This window comes from Ambystoma mexicanum, chromosome 3p, assembly GCF_040938575.1.
Source record: "Ambystoma mexicanum isolate Mex_15411 chromosome 3p, UKY_AmexF1_1, whole genome shotgun sequence".
Taxonomy (NCBI): domain Eukaryota; kingdom Metazoa; phylum Chordata; class Amphibia; order Caudata; family Ambystomatidae; genus Ambystoma; species Ambystoma mexicanum.
The window spans coordinates 1,168,375,618-1,168,395,582 of NC_090925.1; the positions used below are offsets into that span (position 1 = coordinate 1,168,375,618).

At 46.2% G+C, this 19,965-nt stretch overlaps 1 protein-coding gene across 3 annotated transcripts in view; it reads left to right on the forward strand.

The window, feature by feature from the left end:
* Positions 1-19,965, forward strand: part of DDX46 (DEAD-box helicase 46) — a 1,330,317-nt gene that overhangs the window by 606,041 nt on the left and 704,311 nt on the right. For all 3 annotated transcript variants that reach the window (XM_069652574.1, XM_069652572.1, XM_069652573.1), the window contains exon 11: positions 2,507-2,628. In XM_069652574.1, coding sequence (XP_069508675.1) covers positions 2,507-2,628 — 122 coding nt within the window. The remainder of the gene's footprint in view (positions 1-2,506; positions 2,629-19,965) is intronic.

Consider the following 19,965-nt stretch of genomic DNA (forward strand, 5'->3'; position numbering starts at 1 on the left):
ATCTAGCCTTCCATCCAACCCTCTACAGATCCCTATACCTACCGTAAACCTCTCTATCACAGACTCTCTGACTCCTTTTAGCTTCTCTCCACTCTCCATTCTCGAAGTGGAAAAGATCATCACTAGCCTTAAACCGTCCAATTGTCAGGGTGACCTTTGTCCTGCACCTATTATTAAGGAAGCAGCTCACGACCTAGCACCATTCATCACTACGCTCATCAACTCCTCCTTTAGCTCTGGGATTGTACCGGACAATCTTAAGGATGCGTGGGTCATCCCGCTTCTGAAAAAACCTACCCTGGATCCCAGCATACCCACTAACTACAGACCAATTACCACTGTACCTTTTTTACTAAAAATCCTTGACCGCGCGGCCTACCTACAAATTCAGGAATACCTTGAATCAAATAAACTTCTGGGACTCAGGCAATCGGGGTTCCGGCCTCGCCATGGCACTGAGACCGCCCTTATCGATTTAAAAACGCAGATCGAAGAGATCAAAGACAAAGGCAAACTGGCGTTACTACTTCTCCTGGACCTCTCTGCTGCTTTTGATCTTGTCAATCACAAAATTCTCTGCCATCACCTCAAATCAGCCGCACATTTCTCAGAAAATGCCTCTACTTGGATCAGATCCTTCCTGGATAATAGATCTATGCGCGTGTTTTCCCCACTTGCGGCCGCACCACCAGCTCCGGTCTCTTGTGGTGTGCCTCAAGGGTCTTGTGTCTCGCCCACGTTATATAACGTGTTTACCAAACCCCTTTTCGATATTCTGGACCATTTGGGCGTCACGTACACCAATTACGCTGACGACACACAGATACTAATCCCCATCACAGGAGACTACACAACTGACTCCCGCGCCATCAACGCCATCTACCAGGTCATCCAAGCGTGGATGGCCCAACACGGCCTCTGCCTAAACGATGAAAAGACAGAGCTCCTCATTCTTGGTTCACCACAAAAACTCACTAAACTTGACCCTGCTTTCAAGTCTTTCACCATTGATGGGAACACCATCCCTATTGCCAAGGACACGAAAACCCTAGGGATTTACATCGACTCAACCCTATCCTTGACTAGACATTCCAATGCAGTCTCATCTGCAGCAGCGTATACTTGCAAGCTCATCACCGCCTGTCGCCCGTTCCTAACCACTGCCAACTGCGTAACCTTGGCCAGGACCCTCGTACTATCCAAGGTCGACTACTGTAATGCCCTCTATCTAGGTACTAATCTCCGCAACTTAAACAAGCTACAAATTGTCCAAAACAATGCGATCAGAGCGGCCCTTAACATTCCTAGGCGCCAGCATATATCTGACACCAGGCGCAACCTGCACTGGCTCTCTATCCCACATCGCATCTCCTTGAAGTCCCTGGCTCTCACACACAAATGCCTCCACAACCAAGCCCCTCGTTACCTGGCAAACAGATTCTCTTTCCACAATTCCACCAGACCTCGCAGAGCGGCCCAAGCCAACTGCCTTGTCATCCCGCGTTTTAATCTCCAAAGATCAGGTGGAACCAGCTTCCCCATCCTGGCAGCCAAACTTTGAAACTCACTCCCCAATGACCTTAGAGCAGAACCTTCCTTCCTGAAATTCAAACACCTTACCAAAGCTTGGCTATCCGCCCAAGACAGCTAACACCAGCTTACTGCCCTACTTGCACTTTGACCTACTCTGCATCCATTATTAACTATCCTGTAAATCACTGCCTTATCTATATTCGCTTGAATGTATATTTTGTAAATTTTGTAAATCTTCTTGTAATACTCCTGTAATACTCTGTCACATGCCTTGTCATGCCTTCATCTTGTTGTAACGAAGTTAAGCGCCCGGTTGCCCCTGGGCCTGGTGCGCTATAGAAATAAATAAAATACTAAATACTAAATAATTATTGTGTATTTCACTGTGTGGACTCTTTGCTGACCCCTGAATCCACTCGCGTATCCTGAGACTTAATAGTGACCGCTTTCCGCGCTAATCTTGATAGGGTTTGGCTAAACTCCCAGAGTCCCATGTTCATTATAACTAGGGTGTCCTCCAGTCCATATTTTAGAAATCTATCTTAACACATGTTTCGTTTTAATTTGGAAATTTGAGTTTTATAATTATTTTAAAAAATGTTCTGGGATGGCACCCATGGGGCGGAGCTGTGGGTTTTGTCAATTTAACAAAGATATCCATGATGGAGAACAAAGATTAGATAGATTTTCAGTGCCAGTAAAGATTTTACATCTGCTACTGGACATTAAGCTTTATTTGTGTTGCCCAGGTAATCCTAATGGTTTAGTCCAAAAAATATGGCTGTCAGATCCTAATAAGAGTGTTGATTTCTCTCCTAGGTGATCCATCGGACCATCTCATATATTCTAGGGCTTTCATTTTAATAAGGCAATTACTTAAAATAGAATTTCATACATTTAACTATTGCACGTTTGCTACTGTTCCGAATTTGTTGTGCATATATATTTTATCTAACTTAACCTTGTCTTCCAGCTGTCATTATGACTCCAACTCGAGAGTTGGCTTTGCAGATTACCAAAGAGTGTAAGAAGATCTCCAAGACTGTTGGACTGAGAGTTGTATGTGTTTATGGTGGAACCGGAATAAGTGAGCAGGTACTGTGTGTCAACATATTATACAAGAAGTATTTTTCATGTTTTATTTCTTTGTCTTCATTTTCTTGTTTCTGTTTTTCAAATATATCATAAAGTTCATGTTGTGTGAGGTCTCTGTGCTGGAGACACCTAGGGCCTTTGTCTCCCCCCCCCCCCGATCTCCCCTCCCCCATAGGGTCCATAGCTGGGTGGCCTCAATGAAACTAAAGTGAGGGTAGGAATTTTTATATTGCCAAATGTGAAAATGCACAAAAATGTTCTACTAGTCTCTGTGGTTCTTTAGAAAGCTTCCTCCAGTGGTAACATCAAATCCCAAGTAGAAATCTCATTTAGTCTCATTCATGTCTTGTAAAGACTGGTTTATCTTGGAGACAAAGCAATTGTAGACGTCCGATGCATTTCAGACTTGAGTCCTCCTTCGGGGACCACAAACTACAACAAAGTGAAAAAATGAAACTAACATTGGGACCAGTATATGTACATACAGTGTATTACAAAAAACTGAGTGCAAATGTTCAAAAAGTCTCTTCCTTCGGACTAAATTGATCCATAGTAATGTGTAAGATGTCCGTTAGGCCACACTAGCACGCTGAGTGTAAATACAGTAAGTGTTCTGTGAAAAGTAATACCATATTTTAAGTAACTCTGAATGTAGAGCAACTGGAAGACAATATTAAAATGTTTGGCAAAAATAGCTTACCCGATCTGTGCCAAACGCAATCTAGTTTGGTTGCTAGGAGAGAGCTATGTATGTTGTGCACTGATATAATAGCTTTACCTAAATTACTCAGCAACTCAAAATGGATGCCACTTGTCATGTGACAGCATTTCATGATGCTGTCCTGCTGCATGCCATGCGGCCATACTGGAGTAAATTGGTGTGCTGCCAATGATCTTTGTCTGAATGCCAGCAAGACGGAGATCCTACTCATCGGCACACCTTTACCATCCTTTCCCCCCACTCTCTGGCCGGCCTCCCTTGGCCCTCCTCCTACCCCCACCTGCGAGGCTAAGAACCTCGGGGTCATCTTTGACTCCACACTTTCCTTCTCCGCCCACATCTCTGAGGTCTCTAAAAAGTCAAATTTCCGACTGCACCTCCTCAGAGGTACTCTGCCTTTCCTCTCCTTCCCCCAGAAGCTCATGGTATCTCCAGGTCTGGTTCTCTGTAGCATGGACTATTGTAACAGCCTCTTTCTAAATCTACCTGCCTCTACTCTCCGCCCTCTGCAACTAATCCAGAACAGGACTGCAAGACTTGTCCTTGGCCTCAAGCCCTGGGATCGTATCTCTCCACCTCAGAAATCTCTCCACTGGCTCTCAGTGGATGCAAGGATTAAATTCAAAACCCTCTGCATTGTCCACAAGGCTTTCTGGGGCCTTGGTCCAAAATATCTTCAGCTATCTCTCCGCAAATACCTCCCCTCTCGAGCTCTTCGCTCCTCTACCTCCAACTCACTCAGGGTCAGTCATTTTTCTAAGAAACAAGCTCGGGGTAGATCTATCTTTGGCTGGGGCCTCCCTCTGGAACAGCCTCCCTGCCACTCTAAAACTTGAGGAGAACCATCTCCGCTTCGGGAAGCACCTCAAGACCTTCCTCTTTTCTTCTGCCTTCGCTCCCCCTCCCCCCTGCTGATCTGTTCTCTTGGCACCGTGCACCTGGCCACCCTCTGTCTTTTGGGCCCAGGTACCTGCTCATCCTGCCACCCTCCAGCACTGCCTCCGGGCCACCCCTTGCACTGGGGTCTGGATCTGTACCCATACAGCCCCCCCTTTTTCTTCCTGCACTTATCAGACCTACCCGGTCTGCTGCCTTAAACCTAGCACTTGCATATTGCTGGCTGCATTACCACTGTTTGTTGCCTTTATTATTTATTTATTGTTATTTATCTGTTTCTCCTCTGCCTCGCACTTTCCACCTCTCCCCCTTCCATGCACTTTTCCCCTCCCCCTCTCCCATGCACTTGCGCGTTCTCAATGTCACTGGGCCTAGTAAGATCGCTGTTTTGTTCTCCCCTGTTCCCCTCCCTTGTCGCGCTCTGAAACACTTGTGTACGAGCGCGATAGAAATACATTTTGATTGATATTTTATTTCAAATTCCAAAACTGTCATAATACTTGTAAATGTTGTGAGATGTAGGGCTTACTATGTTTCAAATTCGATGGTATGTGCACAATTAACGGAATAACTGTGTATCCGGGAAAATGGATCAACACAAATGTCACTGTTAAAACAGTGCAGGCTTGTTTATAAATCTGTGCCAATTTTGACAGTATCTGCATGATTTAGTAAATTACTCTGTACCCGGAAAGAGTAGATAAGAACATGTGGCACTGATTACATGAGAACACTGTAATCTGAGGGGCTTGCAAAGCTATTAAAGTAGTGAATAACACTGATTACATTGATCGCAATCTCACTGTACTTTGTAAAATGGTATGACTAATAAGAACATAAGTTAATATTAGTGCATGGGTGGCACAACCATATGCACACGGTAGGAGTCGACCAATTGGGAGGTGGCGATGAGGGAAAGGTGGGCGGCTGTGCCGCCTGTTAAGGAATTAGTACTCCAAGGTAGTGCACGTTAAGAGACATTGAGATGCCCCCAATTGATATATGTATTGTAGAAGGAAGATTCAAGACCAGGTTCAAAGTAATAGAGATGATGGTAGTTGGCAGCAGTACAGAGATAATGAAAGAACAGAAGCTTATTAAAAAGAAATGTGAAATACTTAAGTTTCTAGTACTTGCGAATCTGCTTAGAATCACATGCTGTGCATATAGTCCGACATCTAATGAAAATCGTGGAGTAATGCATCTTTTCTTTGAAGATTGAAAGGGGACATCGACATGGGCGTGACTGTAACACTATCCCTGACGTGTAGTGTACCCAAAATCCCTCGCGCGTCGAGGTCCTCTGATTGTTTTTTTCGCCAACCTATTTGGACGCCTATGCAGAGCTCGCAAGAGTTTTATATTGCTAACTTTGTCCCCACAACCCTCGGTAGTCTTGTCTCCCGCGTAATCTTCTCGACGACTGCCTCGTAGGTTTCCAGCCGACATCTACAACTGCTCGGCAACTGTTCGACTGTGTGGCCTCAGCCCTCTGGCCAGACCCTTACAGTAGGGAGAGTGGAGCCCTGGGTTTGTTCATCTCTAAGAATGTATTTCCTTTACCCCTCTCTCTCTTCTTGGTCTGGCTGCCACTACCCTCTGCTATGGAGAGGGCACCCTTTAAATTTTTCCCGTCATTTAACAGCAAGATTCCTTGGAAGGACACCCATCACCGTTGCAATCATTGTCTTTTTTGAGACCACGACGCACGCTCATGCAAGGCCTGTAAGCTCTTTTGTCCAAAAACCTTGAAAGACAGGCGGATTAAACGGTGGGCGGCCTACGCTATGCAGGCTGACAGCCTTTCCACCATTGGCGCCGTCGCTTCGGACAACAAGGAATCTGTTGGCAGCCATGGCTCCGAATTGGAAGCCATCGACCTCTCTGCGGAGCCTGCAGACTCCCAATGCCCATCCCCGGCCCCGTCAAAGGAGCGCACAACAACGCTGTTTTGCTTTATTGTGGTCGCTTGTGGAGATCCCGTACTTGCGTTCTGCGGACACTTGCAAAAGTAATCATTGGACTCAGATAGGCACAATTACACAACACATCAGTGATACTTATAAGGAAATGGTGCGTTATAGGCCCTTTATTCATTCATGATATACAAACGGAAAGAATAAACGCATAATCGGTTGTATATAAACAAAAGCAAGAAAAGACTTCACCGTTAAGATCGCCACAGTAGACACCTTCATCTCGGCCACGACAACACTGCTTAGGCCCACAGCAGGTAGGCAAAGAGATCGATTGTTCTAACGGGATCTGGAGCGGAGCGTTCTCCAGCGAGACTGCAACAGACTGGAGGGGTTCAACTTCTAACTCTGAATCTCCAAGAGGAAAAACCCTCATCTCTTATGGGGGCTACTTTCGATCTCCGCCCCTCATGGGTTACCTTGCTGCCCTCGGCCGAAGAGCAGACAATCAGCATAAGGCATAAACAGTGGAATATTCCAGTTAGAAGTGGAAAAAACCCATCTTCCCTCCTTGCTGTCATTCCCACTTACCCTTTTCAGTGCACCTGCAGAGTGCTCCGACTCCCTTTCTAGCTCGTCTTTCGACAGACAATACACTAACTATTCTCTCCAGCTCGGTCATCTGGCATAAATGTGACCTTGTCTCTGCAGCAGAAATACATGTTTGCTATCTGAGCCCAGGGAAATGTAGGCTTGCATTACTGTTTTCTTGCGGCAAATGGAAGTGAATATCCAAGATGGCCGCGTATCGGCGCCATGTTTTCTGGCTCTTTTATCTCACGCACTACAAACGCCAACAGGGCTGCCGTAAATTTCGACGGCACCTACCGAACCTTGTGGTTCGGCACCCTCCACGCAACCACTTTCGCTGCAAGCGACTGGGCATCCCTCTGGAATGGGCGTTCACCCTAAAAACATACTGTCGTGCACGCACCGTCCAAGGGTGCACAAGCGCTTAAGGCCTTCTTGGAGTCACCGACCCCATACTGCACCTTTAGGCGCATCAAGTCCTTCAATACAACCACAAGAGGAGTTTTCTGAAGCTCCTCTACCCCCCAGTATCTCGAAGGCCTTATTTGGAAACTCTTCCCCTCCTGAGCAACCTTTTCCACCTCCAGACCCTGGAGGTGGAAAAGGTTGCCTCTTCCCTATGGACTAGGGAATGGTTTAAGCAATACATGGACAAAATGGCCGAGTTTGACTTTTCAGGCAGGTATATTACACCAAAATGACCCAGGGAAGAGGACTCCTGCCCCATTCCTTACAAACTGCAGAAATTACCCATCTCTGCACAGGGACAACAGGAAGTTATCTTGGATGTCCCAGAGGACTCAACACAGGATACTTATGAAGACCTTAATCCTTTTGCACAAGACACAGCTGATCAAGACCCAGACTGGGATCAGGGCCCTTTGCTATCACCAACGCATACCCTGACCCGGACATAATTTGCCTAGATCCCCCTTCTCCTCCACAGAGGGATTTGTCACCTGTTGACAACCAGATGTTTAATGCTGTTTTAAAAAGAGCAGCCGATAATTTCCAAATTGCAATACGTGAGGCAGCTCCAGACTCACTTTGTGGAGGATATTCTCAAGGAGAAAGCTCACACTAGTCCTGCCATCCCCCCTACCAAACTCTATAAAGAGGCGCTTGGCCCCTTCCTTGCTCTCCCCGTCTCTCACACGGGCGGTGAACCCATGTGCTGAAATATTATTCTGCCCATCACCTTCCAACCCACTCTTCATAAGGGGTCATGCTACACCAGATTCCTTAGTGGTCACTACCACTCGGAAGACATTCTTCATCAGAAGCTTCTCCGGACAAAGACTGTAAAAAGCTTTATGCCCCGGGTAAACGAGTCACCGCCTCTGCGGCCTACTCTACAAAGATCGCAAATAATACCACTCTACTGGCAAGTTACAGTGATGTCCAGTGGGGCCTAATTCAGGAGGGTCTTAAAGATGTTCCAGAGCCCACCCGATCACGTCTACTGGCGGTCATGGCTGAAGGCAGACAAGTCACCCATGACATATTGAACACTCTGGACTCTGCTGAGACCGCTGGACGCACCCTAGCCCAGGGGACATTACTTAAGACACTCTTGGTTAAAGAACTCCGGCTTTAAGCCTGAAACTCAAGCCTCCCTGATCATTAAGCCAGTGGAGGACTCCAACCTTTTTGGGAAGGCTGTTGATGACGCCCTGGAGACAGCAAAGAAAGAACACGAAACACTAAATTCACTTAGCCAGATCACAGCTGAACCCTTCCACCAACATGGAGGCTCTAACTCGCGCTGGTCCTTTAGTGGCCAATCTTTTTCCCGGCCTTCCCCAATGACAATACGGCTCAGGGAACACCGCCTGGTCCTCCTTTCCAAGGCTCATCTGGTAGCCACAAATACCAACAAAGAGGCCCTTGTAGAGGCAGGACCTCTACTCATAGAGGCTCCCCGGTCTCCACCTGTTAGGGAGAATTCTCTTTTTAGGCTGAATTTCCTAACCTAGTGAGTCCCCCAGCAGCTTTGCTGGATTTCTGGAGTTTGTTTTTTTCTCCTGCCAAGAGTGAGACTCTTTTTCTCCCACTCTTGGACATGATTTATTGTGTTCCTTTGACTGTTAATGTGTTTTATGGGCTACGGGGTCCTGTACTCCATAGGGTCTCATGTGTTTTTACGATGTGTTACACAGCACCCTCTGTGCAGTAACACAGGGGTGTCATAGTGACACCCCACCATAGACTCCATACCCTGGGACTGACTACTGTCTCCCATGGCATGTAAAGTCACCATTGGCTTTACTAGTCCCAAATTATTAACAGAAACCAGTACAAACCATCATATTGTGGACATACTGGTCGGGGCAATTCGATTTCCCCTGGGTCTGTTAGTCGAGGGGGCACGTCTCTGTCCTCCCGGATCGAGTTTTGGCTGGTGGCAGAGGAAACTACTTTTTATGTTCGACCGCTAATATTTCCCTATGGGATTTTCCCATTGTTCGAGGCTACCAACTTTAAATATTTCTCATAGCCTCGAACATACCGCCGGTTTATTTATTTAATATTAATTCGCCGGTTGGTATTTTTTGCCAGGACCCGGTTCAAAAATGGCATTTGTGTTCTCTTGTGACTCCAACCCAAGTAGAGCCCTTTGTTCCACTTTTTGGCGGGCTTCTCCACAGAAGCCTCCAAAAGTGGTGCCACTCTGTTTGGGTACCACAGAGGGTGTAGGAGGGGGTTTAGGCACCCTGGACTGAGTTACCTTGGTAACTCAAGTCGCACACTTGTGTTTTTGGCCCTTCAATGGCTAAAAGATCATGTCTAATTCTCACCTTACTGACTTCCAAGATCTTATGCATATTTTGTATACTTGTTCTGCCTTATTTATGCCATACCTGCACTATTGTAACTTACTGTTTATACCTTTGTGATTCTGTAATAATACCTGTATTTTTAAACTCGCTGTATATAGACCTGTGACTCTCCGACAATACATACCCACAGCAATGTAACCACCACTGTACCCCCATTTCTAATCTGTAACCTAAGCTGAACAACCCTCGCCTTCACGCTTGAATACCCCTGGGTCTGGTGCGCAATTTAAATAAAATAAACAAACAAGTGGTGAGCCGTCCGGCTTACCACTTAGCATGTTTGATTGCCAGCTAGGCTAAGTGAATGGGGGTGTGCTGCATAAAAGCAGGGCTTTGCGGACTGGAACTTCAGAAGTCGCCAAAGGACCTGAGAATCCGACGAGGGAGAAGCTGAGCCGACCTACCACGACGACACCACCGGTGGAGCCCTGCGGAACCGACTCACCACTTCCGGACGACAGAGAAGATCTCCCGGCTGGAGAGGCTTCTTCCCCTGACTGGTGGGCACAATCAGTTTACCTTCTTTCTTCGCACCACAGACCGGTTTGTGGTCGAATTGCCCGCGCCAAGCACCCCGGCAACCGGATAGCCACTTACCACTGAACCGCGAATCAACGGACCGCTCCTTGTACCTGAGAAACTCTGTGGCTGGTTTCTTCCCTGGCATTGCAACGGACTCCTGTCTTCCTCCCCGACGAGATACTCTCTTCTCCCGGACGAAGCACCGACTTGCATTCGCTGCCAGGAACAACTGCCCCCGCTGGAGTATTCTCACCACTTTAAGGTACCGTGTCCGCCAGGCCTCCCTTTCTAAAGATTGCCACAAGGTAATAATAACCCCTTAACCTTCTGGACTGGGCTGGCCGCCTTGACCCTCTAACTGGTCCCTTTCCTTGATCCAACTCCTTTTTGAACCGTTACAAGACTTTTGTGCACTGCAACCGTGTGACCTTGGACACATTTCGTTTTGATCCTCTTAAAGCGGATCCGGCCTACTGACTCTGAGTTCATGGTGTTACTTTGCCTTCCTCTCTTGTTGTGTTCGTGAAAAAGTATTGGGATCCGTTTCAATTTATTCTCTGCTTTTCTCTCCCTTTTTAAAACGAATTATTAGAGTGCCATCTGCGTTAAGCGCTCATCGCTGCCTGAAAATAAGTGGGGCTTTACTTAAGACTTGTCTAATACTCTTTTAAGGGAGTGTATATCTTTTAGTGACCTTGTTTTGAATTGCTTACTATTAGTGCCTGTGTGTTTTTCTAGATGTGGTTTTAAATAAATAATTATATCTCTTTTACACCAAGCCGTGGTCCGTGTTTACTTGTTCTATTGTGTTCCCTTGACCTATTGTGAATACTCTGTATACTGCCTAACTCTTCTTGAGGGAAGTCTGACTGCTCAGCCACAGCTACCAAGTGAATATGTGTGGTACATACTGCTACCAAGTGGGTTTACTGCCAAACACCTGTAGTCCTAAATCTTTTGCAGTGGTCGCAGAGGGAACTGCACAGGTTTCTGCCTAACACCACCTCAGTGACTTGCTGGTTCGGGTCCCCTCCCATGCTTCCCCGGTTGGGGGTCGCTTGTCATTCATCCACGCCTGGGAAGGGATTTCATCAGATCAGGGGTACTAGAGACTGTTGCCCACGGCTACTGTATCGAGTTTCTCCGTTCACCTCGATACCACCCACTGAGAAGCAGAAGCTTGTCGCCAGAACACCTGTGCATCCCGCTGGAAGAAGTTCAGGTCCTGCTGGAAAAGGCCGCTATCTAAGTCGCCCCCATTCTCCAGGTAAAAAAGGATATTTATTCAGTGTACTTCCTTGTACCCAAAAAGGATCTCCCTATGCGCCCTGTTTTAGACCTGCGCCTGGCAAACCAGTATGTCAAACCTCAAAAGTTAATGACGACAACACTGCAGGAGGTAATCTCACTGCTGCAGCAGGGGGTTTAAATGACCACATTGGACATGAAAGGTGCATACTTTCATATTTCAATGTTGCCAGCGCGCAGAAAGTACCTCGGGTTCATGATAGAGGACACCCACTATCAGTTCAAGGTTCTCCCCTTCGGCATTGCCTCAGCACCACGGTTATTCACAAAGGTACTTGCGGTAGTAGATGCTCACTTGCGCAGGGGGTCCATCCCAGTCTATCCTTGCCTTGAATGGCTCATAACAGGGGATTCGTACGGAACATGCCAAACAAATACCCAGAAGACGGTAGATCTCGGTAGATCTCCTCTTCAAACTAGGTTTCTCTAGTAACGAGAACAGATCCAGTCTAGACCCCAATCAAGTCAAACTGTTTTCTGGGGGGCTCTAATCTGGACCAAAGACAGCCTCGCCTTTCCCTCCGAGAGGGTTCAAAACATGCTGTTCCAGATCCCTCACTATGTAGCTAGTCACCAGGTGACCGTACGCAAAGCCATGCGACTGTTGGGAATGATGGCTTCCTGCATCTACTTGGTTCCTCATGCTCATCTGTGCATGCACCCCATGCAAGAGTGGCTCTCGAGCCAATAGTGTATTTAAAGGCACTGTTTCCTCTCTCCCTCATTGATTCCCTTTCTATTGCTGCTACTTGCGTTTTTACCTGTGTTTTTACACATTTTAGAATACGTGGTTTTAAAATGTCATATTGTTGAAGATTGATTTAATTTGTGCTTGTAAGATCTGGACACCTACTCATTTCACCCGAGTATAGTGTGATTTGAATCAGAGTAGTCTGTTTCCTCTGCACACACACCACGTTCCAAACTACATTACCCATAAGGAACTGTCTTTTTGGAGCGCATTTCCCCTTGAAACCTGGCACGAAAGCGCTGGCGCATTCCGCTCAAGCTGGTCTGCTCTAGTCGTGCAGGACCAGCAGGAAGGTAGCTCGTACCTCTTCTCTATCATGGGGCTGGCAGAGGTCCTGGCCGGAATCGAGGCAGCCAGGAATATTCGTACCATACCTCTGTCTCCTTCCCCATTAACAGACACGGTAAGTCCTGCCCTTACGTTGCCACTTGCCAGAAATGCTTCAACACAAACTGATTGTTTGGGAAGTAATTCAACAGCAGTGCCCGATTCTTTGAGTCCCATGCCTCTCCTTGAAGACAATCTGTCTAGCTCTGCCCCATGTAACAGTGCATGAGAGCATACTATGCACTGATCTCTGTCCTGCTGCAGTTATCACGTCTACCATATCCCTACTGAATCTCCTGCATCTGAGCACTAGTGTTATGCCCATACTGTTACACCTGTACATGACCTAGTTTGCATGCTTTTAAATACCAGATCACTGGTTAAGCATGCTGCTGAAGTCGTATCCTATATAGAGGAGAAGAATATTGATTTCTGTGCCCTCACGGAAACATGGTGTCACAGAGCCACGAGCCCCTCCTTGGATTTAGCCATTCCTGATGGGTACAAGATGTTAAGACCGGATAGAGCGGAAGGCAGAGAGGGGTGGGGGTGGCATTCATTTTCAAATCCTCCCTCACCATCTGGAATCTAAAGGAATAATTATGAATGGCATAGAACGTCATGTCAAGATAGGATTAAATGCCGAATCTACGTCTAATCTCATCCTCATTTACAGACCACCGTCACTCATGGAAGATTTAACTTTAGCATTGTCAAATTATTTGCTGCTGCGTCTTAAACCCTGTTCTAGTTCTCATTTTGGGGGAATTTAATTTTTGGTTAGGGGACAAGGATGACCCGACGGCCATAGGACTGGAACTCGCTCTGGGTAATCTTGGCTTCGAACAGGTAATTAATACCCCTATACACATCCTAGGACATAACCTTGACTGGATTTCATCCATTAATGTCAAAACTAAGGATTTGTAGGTTTCCCAGCAAAACTCAAATCCAAGAGGCTTCAGAGTTCTCTTAGTAGAAACTTTAAACTGATCACTTGTGAAAGAGTCGAACCTTTGTTGAATCCCTCTATTTATTTCATATCCAGGATTCTTCGACCGACTTGGCCAACACCCTTTTAACCAATCTACAGGATATCACCAAATCTTTGGCCCCCTTTAAAAACAGAATAACTAAGCAGGGTATGAGAAACAAACCTTGGTATATGCCCGAAATGAGAACACTCAAATCCTCCACTTTGAAATTATTTCACAGTTGGAAATCTAGCCCTTCGCCGAACGCCTTGGCCAAATATAGAAGTACCGCCAAAGCCTATAAATTGGCCATCATCGAAGCAAAGAAAAACCCACTTAATACGAGGATCTCTAAGGTCCAATAAGAACCGAGTGAACTCTTTAAAATACTCAAAGAACAGGATAATATAGTTTCTCCTGATTCGGGTTCGGCTGTTATGGATGCCGCTTGGTACCTGGATATTCAATGAATTGAAAGTTATTAGGCGAACCTGACTTGCAGGAAAAAAGAGCAGTCGTCCAGTCCCAATAAGAAGGGGATCGATCCCTTTATGAGAAACCCAGCCATCCCTCAATTTTATTTTTCCCCCCATCTCGGAGGAGGAGCTTTCAGGCATAGTGAAACGCTTCAGTCACTTCCTCTGAAGGTGATCTTTGCTCCGATCTAATTATAAAAACGTCCCCGCTGGCCCTTTTGACCACTATATGTAAATTTGTCGATGCTTCTCTTTCTGAAGGTCTTGTGCCTATGAACCTTAAACAAGCATGGGTTACTCCCATCATAAAAAAAACCTGGCGTTGGTCCTAAACATCTCCTCAATTATAGGCCAGTCACAAACACGCAATTTCTTTTAAAAATCAGGGTTGCTTATGAACAGCTTGCACAACACCATAACAACTTCCCTATGCTCAACCCTCGTCAATCAGGTTTCAAAGTCGGTTTTGGCCAAGAAACACCTCTTCTAGAATTAAAATCTAGGCTCATGGAGCTGATGGACAAGGGCCTCACGTCCATGTTAATGCTCCTTGACTTATCTGCTGCCTTCGACCTGTCAACCATTCTATTTTGTTCGACCGGTTGGAGGAAGTAGCCAACTTTTTCCCTGATGGCAACACAATGGATTGCTTCATTTTTGAACAACCGCGGAAGCCTCTACCCCCTCTCCCCCCGCCATTGAATTCAGTGTTCAACAGGGCGCCTATTTATCCCCCTGCCTTTACAACATGTTCATGGTCCCCTTCTTGCCTTGTTGGACCAAGAGGGGCTCATGTTCACCAACTACGCGGACGATACCCAGTGAGTTGTCCCTGTGGTGGGTACTCATTCAGTGGACTAGGCAGAACTGAATCGTGTGTATTCGTCCATAGGACTGGATGCTGAGGAACAATCACGGTGCACCTGATTGTGAGCTCGTCATCCTCACTGTCCAAGTTGGGACCGCATTATCTTAGCTTCCTATTCAGTGATGTTACGTTAGCACCCTTGAAAAAGGTTAAAACCTTGGGGATTGTTTTAGACCAGCAGTTATTTATGAAGGCCCACGTGGGAAACTTGGTCTCTGCCGCAGCATTTTATATAAATTGCTAGCCCATCTCAGGCCTTTCATTAATCAGACTAGTGCAGAAACAATTGCTTGTGCGATTATCTGAGCCAAAATAGACTATTGTTGTAATCTTTTGGTGGGCCTGAATAAAACAGAAATGAATAGACTTCAAGTTATTCAGAACGGTGCTGTCCGTGTCAAGAAGAGGCCTGCATTGGCTCCCGGTGGAGGATCGAGTGCAGTATACATTACTGGTGATCACCTTCCAATGTATCCAAGGCATTCTGCCGAGCTGTATGGGTCAATTTACTATGGACAAAATCCAAAGTCGATCCTTGAGATCCAGTAACCTGAAACCTCTGAGCATTCCCAGAAGCAGAACCAAAAGGGCTGAAAAAGGAGCCTTTTATCTTTCAGCCCCCATGGCCTGGAATAACCTCCCCTTCGATCTCAGAGCTCAGCCTAACTAGAGTGCTTTAGAAATAACCTGAAAACCTGGCTGTTTACTTAACTGGTTCCTTCTACTGACGGCCCATCTGCTCTCCCTTAAGGCACACTCTTGCTTTATGTTTTCGTCAGCGCCCTAAGCCCATGGGTCCATGGTTGTGCTATAAAAGTGTTGTAAAGTAAAGTCCTCACGGACAGTACTACGGCCATGTATTACCTAAACAAACAAAGGGGCACTCACTCTCTAGGACTGTCCAAACCGTCGCAGAACATATGGAAATGGGCTCTCAAACACAAAATGTTTCTCCTTTCACAACATGTTCCAGGGGAACTCAATCTTCTGGCAGATGTACTCGGCAAAGACTTCCCCCTACCCGTAGAGCATGAGTGTCAGTTACAGCAGGACATTGTACTCTGCGTTTTTTCAGAATGGGGTTTCCCAGAGATCGACTTATTCGCCACTCTGGAGAACGCCCAATGTCCAGATTACGCCTCCAGGTACCCTCAGAACGACTCCAAGGGGAACGGTCTTTGGATAACACGATCCAGGAAATGTGTCTACGCTCCCGCCCCTGATTCCCCTGCTTAACAGAATAGTGCACAACATTCACCAAGAACCAGTCTGGTGGCCTCTGTGTGGGCCCACCAGCCTTCAGTCTCCCCGCCCAGGAAGCTGTTGTGCCCGTACAACATGCTGTCTCAAGACCAGGTGGAAACACTACATCCATCCCACCAAACTCTCAACTTGGCAGCCTGGCTCCTAAGGTCATAGAGTTCGGGCACCTCCAACTCCCTCAAAGGTGCATGGAAACACTCAGAGGCACGGAAACTTAACACCAGGCATTGCTACTTGTTAGGCAAAGATTGTATGCAGTACCCTTTGGGACCACTACACACAACTAGGACTACAGGTGTAAGCAAAACCAACCTTTGGTATAAGTCTGTACTACACAGTTTTGGCAGCAGAGCTGAGCAGCCAGGCTTATCTCAAGAGGGGAATGTGAGCAGTAATGAGGTTACACAGTGGTCTACAATCACAAGTGTTCAAGTAAACTCTTAAATTCAAGGTTTGTTTGATAAATACTTATAAATTAATCTGTCAGTTATAACACATTCATAAGAAGGAGGCAATATAATCACACACAAATGTACTTCAATACTATTTCAGAATACTTTTCAAGAGGAGTGAAAGGCAAAGATTATTAGAATATGAAACTTTACAATTATTCTTAGACCGTGCATATACTGAGTTCAACAGAAGAGTCAATTCAATAGGCTAGGCCAAATTCAATGGGCTAAAGTCTTGGATAGGATAAAACGGTTCGGTTAAGTAAACGGTTAAGTCTCTGCACAAGTTCTTGGTAGGAGTTTGTAAAAAGAAAAATCATATGTTGGGTCACAAGCTGATTAGGCCAGCGAGTTGCAAAAGTTTCAAGCACTTTCACCGTGAGAGTTAAGTACTCTTATTTCACAGTACCTTACAATGGAGAAAAAGATGCAGCTGATGACTTCTGTACCTGGCAGTTCCTGCAGATCTCGCTGGTCGTGTGCCTCAGTCGTGGGGACAAGAGGGAGAACGTCAGTGCCCTGCACTGGGACTGGTAAAAAAGCTGGCACTTGGCAAACTTCAATTCCGGTGGCTGTAAGTAACGCACACAAACTGGTGTTCCTCTCCCTGCAGCACTCTGAGGAAAATGCAACAAGCTCTGAGATGGGTATCCAGGTGGCTTATTGTCGAGTTGATTGGTCCCACCAACTCAAAGGGAGAAGTCGTCTTTGTAGGGGCTTCTCTGTCGAGGTGAACTTGGCGATTTGGATCTGGAGCAGGGCTTCACCGGGCAAACCAATGGTCCAGGATTTGCAGCGGCCGTCCTCTTCAAGCTCGTCTTCGGTTCTTTCGTTCCAGTGGTCGACTGTGCCTTCCAAGCCAAGAGACGCTCCTTTTATTCAGTTCTCTCCCATTTATTCCAGCCTAGCTGTCACTCACCCAGTAGGGTGCACTCCTTACCGGACAGTCAGCCAGCCAATCACCCCAGAGTGCATTTGGGTCTCATTGGAGACTAAGCACAGGGAGTTTCGGGCACCTCCCTCACTTCCTGCCAACCCCAGACACTTGGGCACGAGAGGCGGTCTTCACTCCTGAAGCCCGCCAAAGGCGAATGAACAAAGGGACCAAACATGGTTTGGCACGCAGAGCAAAACTCTAGAAGGACCTTTCCAAAAAGAAATGGTGAAAAAAGACCGGGACCTGTTTTTACAGAGGGGGCTCAGATGCAATCTTGAAAAACATGGCTCCTGCGATTTAACGCTACCGGTGCTCGCGGTCGGGGAAAATCATGGTAGTTTGTTGTAAAACCACTGCCACCAGCCATTCTGAGAGGAAAGGGTAGCATTTGACTGCTACATGAGTATTTAGACACAGGGGATACTAAGTAACCCCTCCAGCACTCTATTGTAGGGTGTGCTTGGTCTAGGAATTTAAAAGACTAGTAAAGTCCATTTCACTTTACTTACTCTGGGAAACAGTAGTTTATCCCAGAGGAAGGTATTTAGACCTTGGGAAAGCCTGAAAAGGTTTCCCTGTGCCACTGCACTGTGGGTGCTGTGACACAAATGATAAGATGATGCTCATGGAGTTGGTTAGACTCAATAACCAAAAGAAACACAAGAGTAAAACACATTTCAAAACACATGACGGTGATAAAAAGGGTCACTCTCTCTCCAGGTAAACAAATCAAGTCCTCAAAATCCAGCGAAGTTGCCGGAGGTCTCTAAGGTGAAGAGAATTAGCACATTTATGAGAATTCTCCCTTACTCTCCTCCGGCAGAGGGAAGAGCTTTGTCATCTGGTGTAATGACAAGGGAATCAATCCTATTGAATGCTCACCTAAAGAGATTTCCGTTACCTAACTTGCCCGTCAGATTCAGGACTGGTTTTCAGTTCTCTTAAAGTCCACTTAGTTGCGCTTTTGGTGTACACCATGTCCCATAGCAAGGTCTCATGGTGGAACGTTCCCGTAATTAAGGCCTTTATGGAGGGGGTAAAGAGACTTCATCCCCCCTATTTCCAACCTAGCTCCCAGGTGGCACCTGAATGATGTTCTTACCAGTCTAATGGGGCCTTACTTTGAACCAATGCACAAGGCCAGACTTAAAGCACTCACCTACAAGACCGCCTTCCAGGTGGCGATCACCTCTATAAGGAGAGTTAGTGAACTGCAGGCCCTTTCAGTTCAGGACCCATTTGTCACGATTCACAAAGACAAGGTGGTTTTGCGCGCACACCTTGCGCCTAAATATATCTCGCATTTCCATGTAAACCAGTCCATAGAACTACCCACTTTTTTTTCCAGAACCCCACTAACATGGCGGAAAGAAGCCTGCACACACTGGATGTAAGGAGAGCGGTTATCTACTATCTGGAAAAGACAAAGCCACTAAGAAAAACAAACCAGTTCTTCATTTCTGAGGCAGCAGTTTAGAGAAAGGGACACTGTCTCTGAATCAGCTTTCTCCAAGTTGATCGTAAACTGCATCACACTGTTACACTCTTGCCAAGAGAGATCTACCCTTCAAGCCTAAAGCACACACTACTCTGGGCACAGGGGCTACCATAGCATTTATTGCAAATGTTCCTCTTGAATCCATTTGCAAAGCAGCAACCTGGAGTTCTGTATACACCTTTACACATCACTACTGCCTAGATACACACTCTGTCTGATTCTCAGGTGGGGCAAGCTGTGCTAAGACATCTCTCTGCTATTGTTCCTTCACACATCGCACCACCATCTCGGAGTACTGCTTGCTAGTCTAGGCACAGCATGTGATTCTAAGCAGATTCACAAGAATCAGAAGACGTGCATTACTGACCGTAATAGCATTTCTGATGATTGTATCTGCTTAGATTCACATGCACCCACCTTTCCTCCCCTCGTAGAGTAGAAGGAACATAGACCTCTTACACCTTTTCTCTTCTGTGCTCGCTCACGTTGATTATAAGGCTACCTCACAGCCGAAAAAACACAACCAGAGGGCCTCGACGCGTGAGGGATTTTGGGTGCACAACACGTCATGTTAGGGATGGTGTTAGTCACGGCCATGTCAACGTCCCTTTTCGATCTTGGAAAGAAAGATGCAATACTCTGATTTCGACTAGATGTCAGACTATATGCACAGCATGTGAATCTAAGCAGATACAATCATCAGAAATGCTGTTACGGTGTGTAATGCATGTCATCCCACTTGTGGTTCATGATTTATAGTAACATGAGGATAATCATGATGTCTCACTTGTGCTGCAGTTAGATCAGTTGTATGTGAGAAACAAAAAACGCTGTTGTCGAATATAACATAATTTTACCATAATTGACACCATCCTATAAATCCATGGTAAAGAAATCTGCATTCAAATGATATGGTACAGTAATATCTGTAGGTGAAAGATGAAAAATACCCTACATTTTAGCACATTCTGGAAATGCTATTATAATATGGTGTAG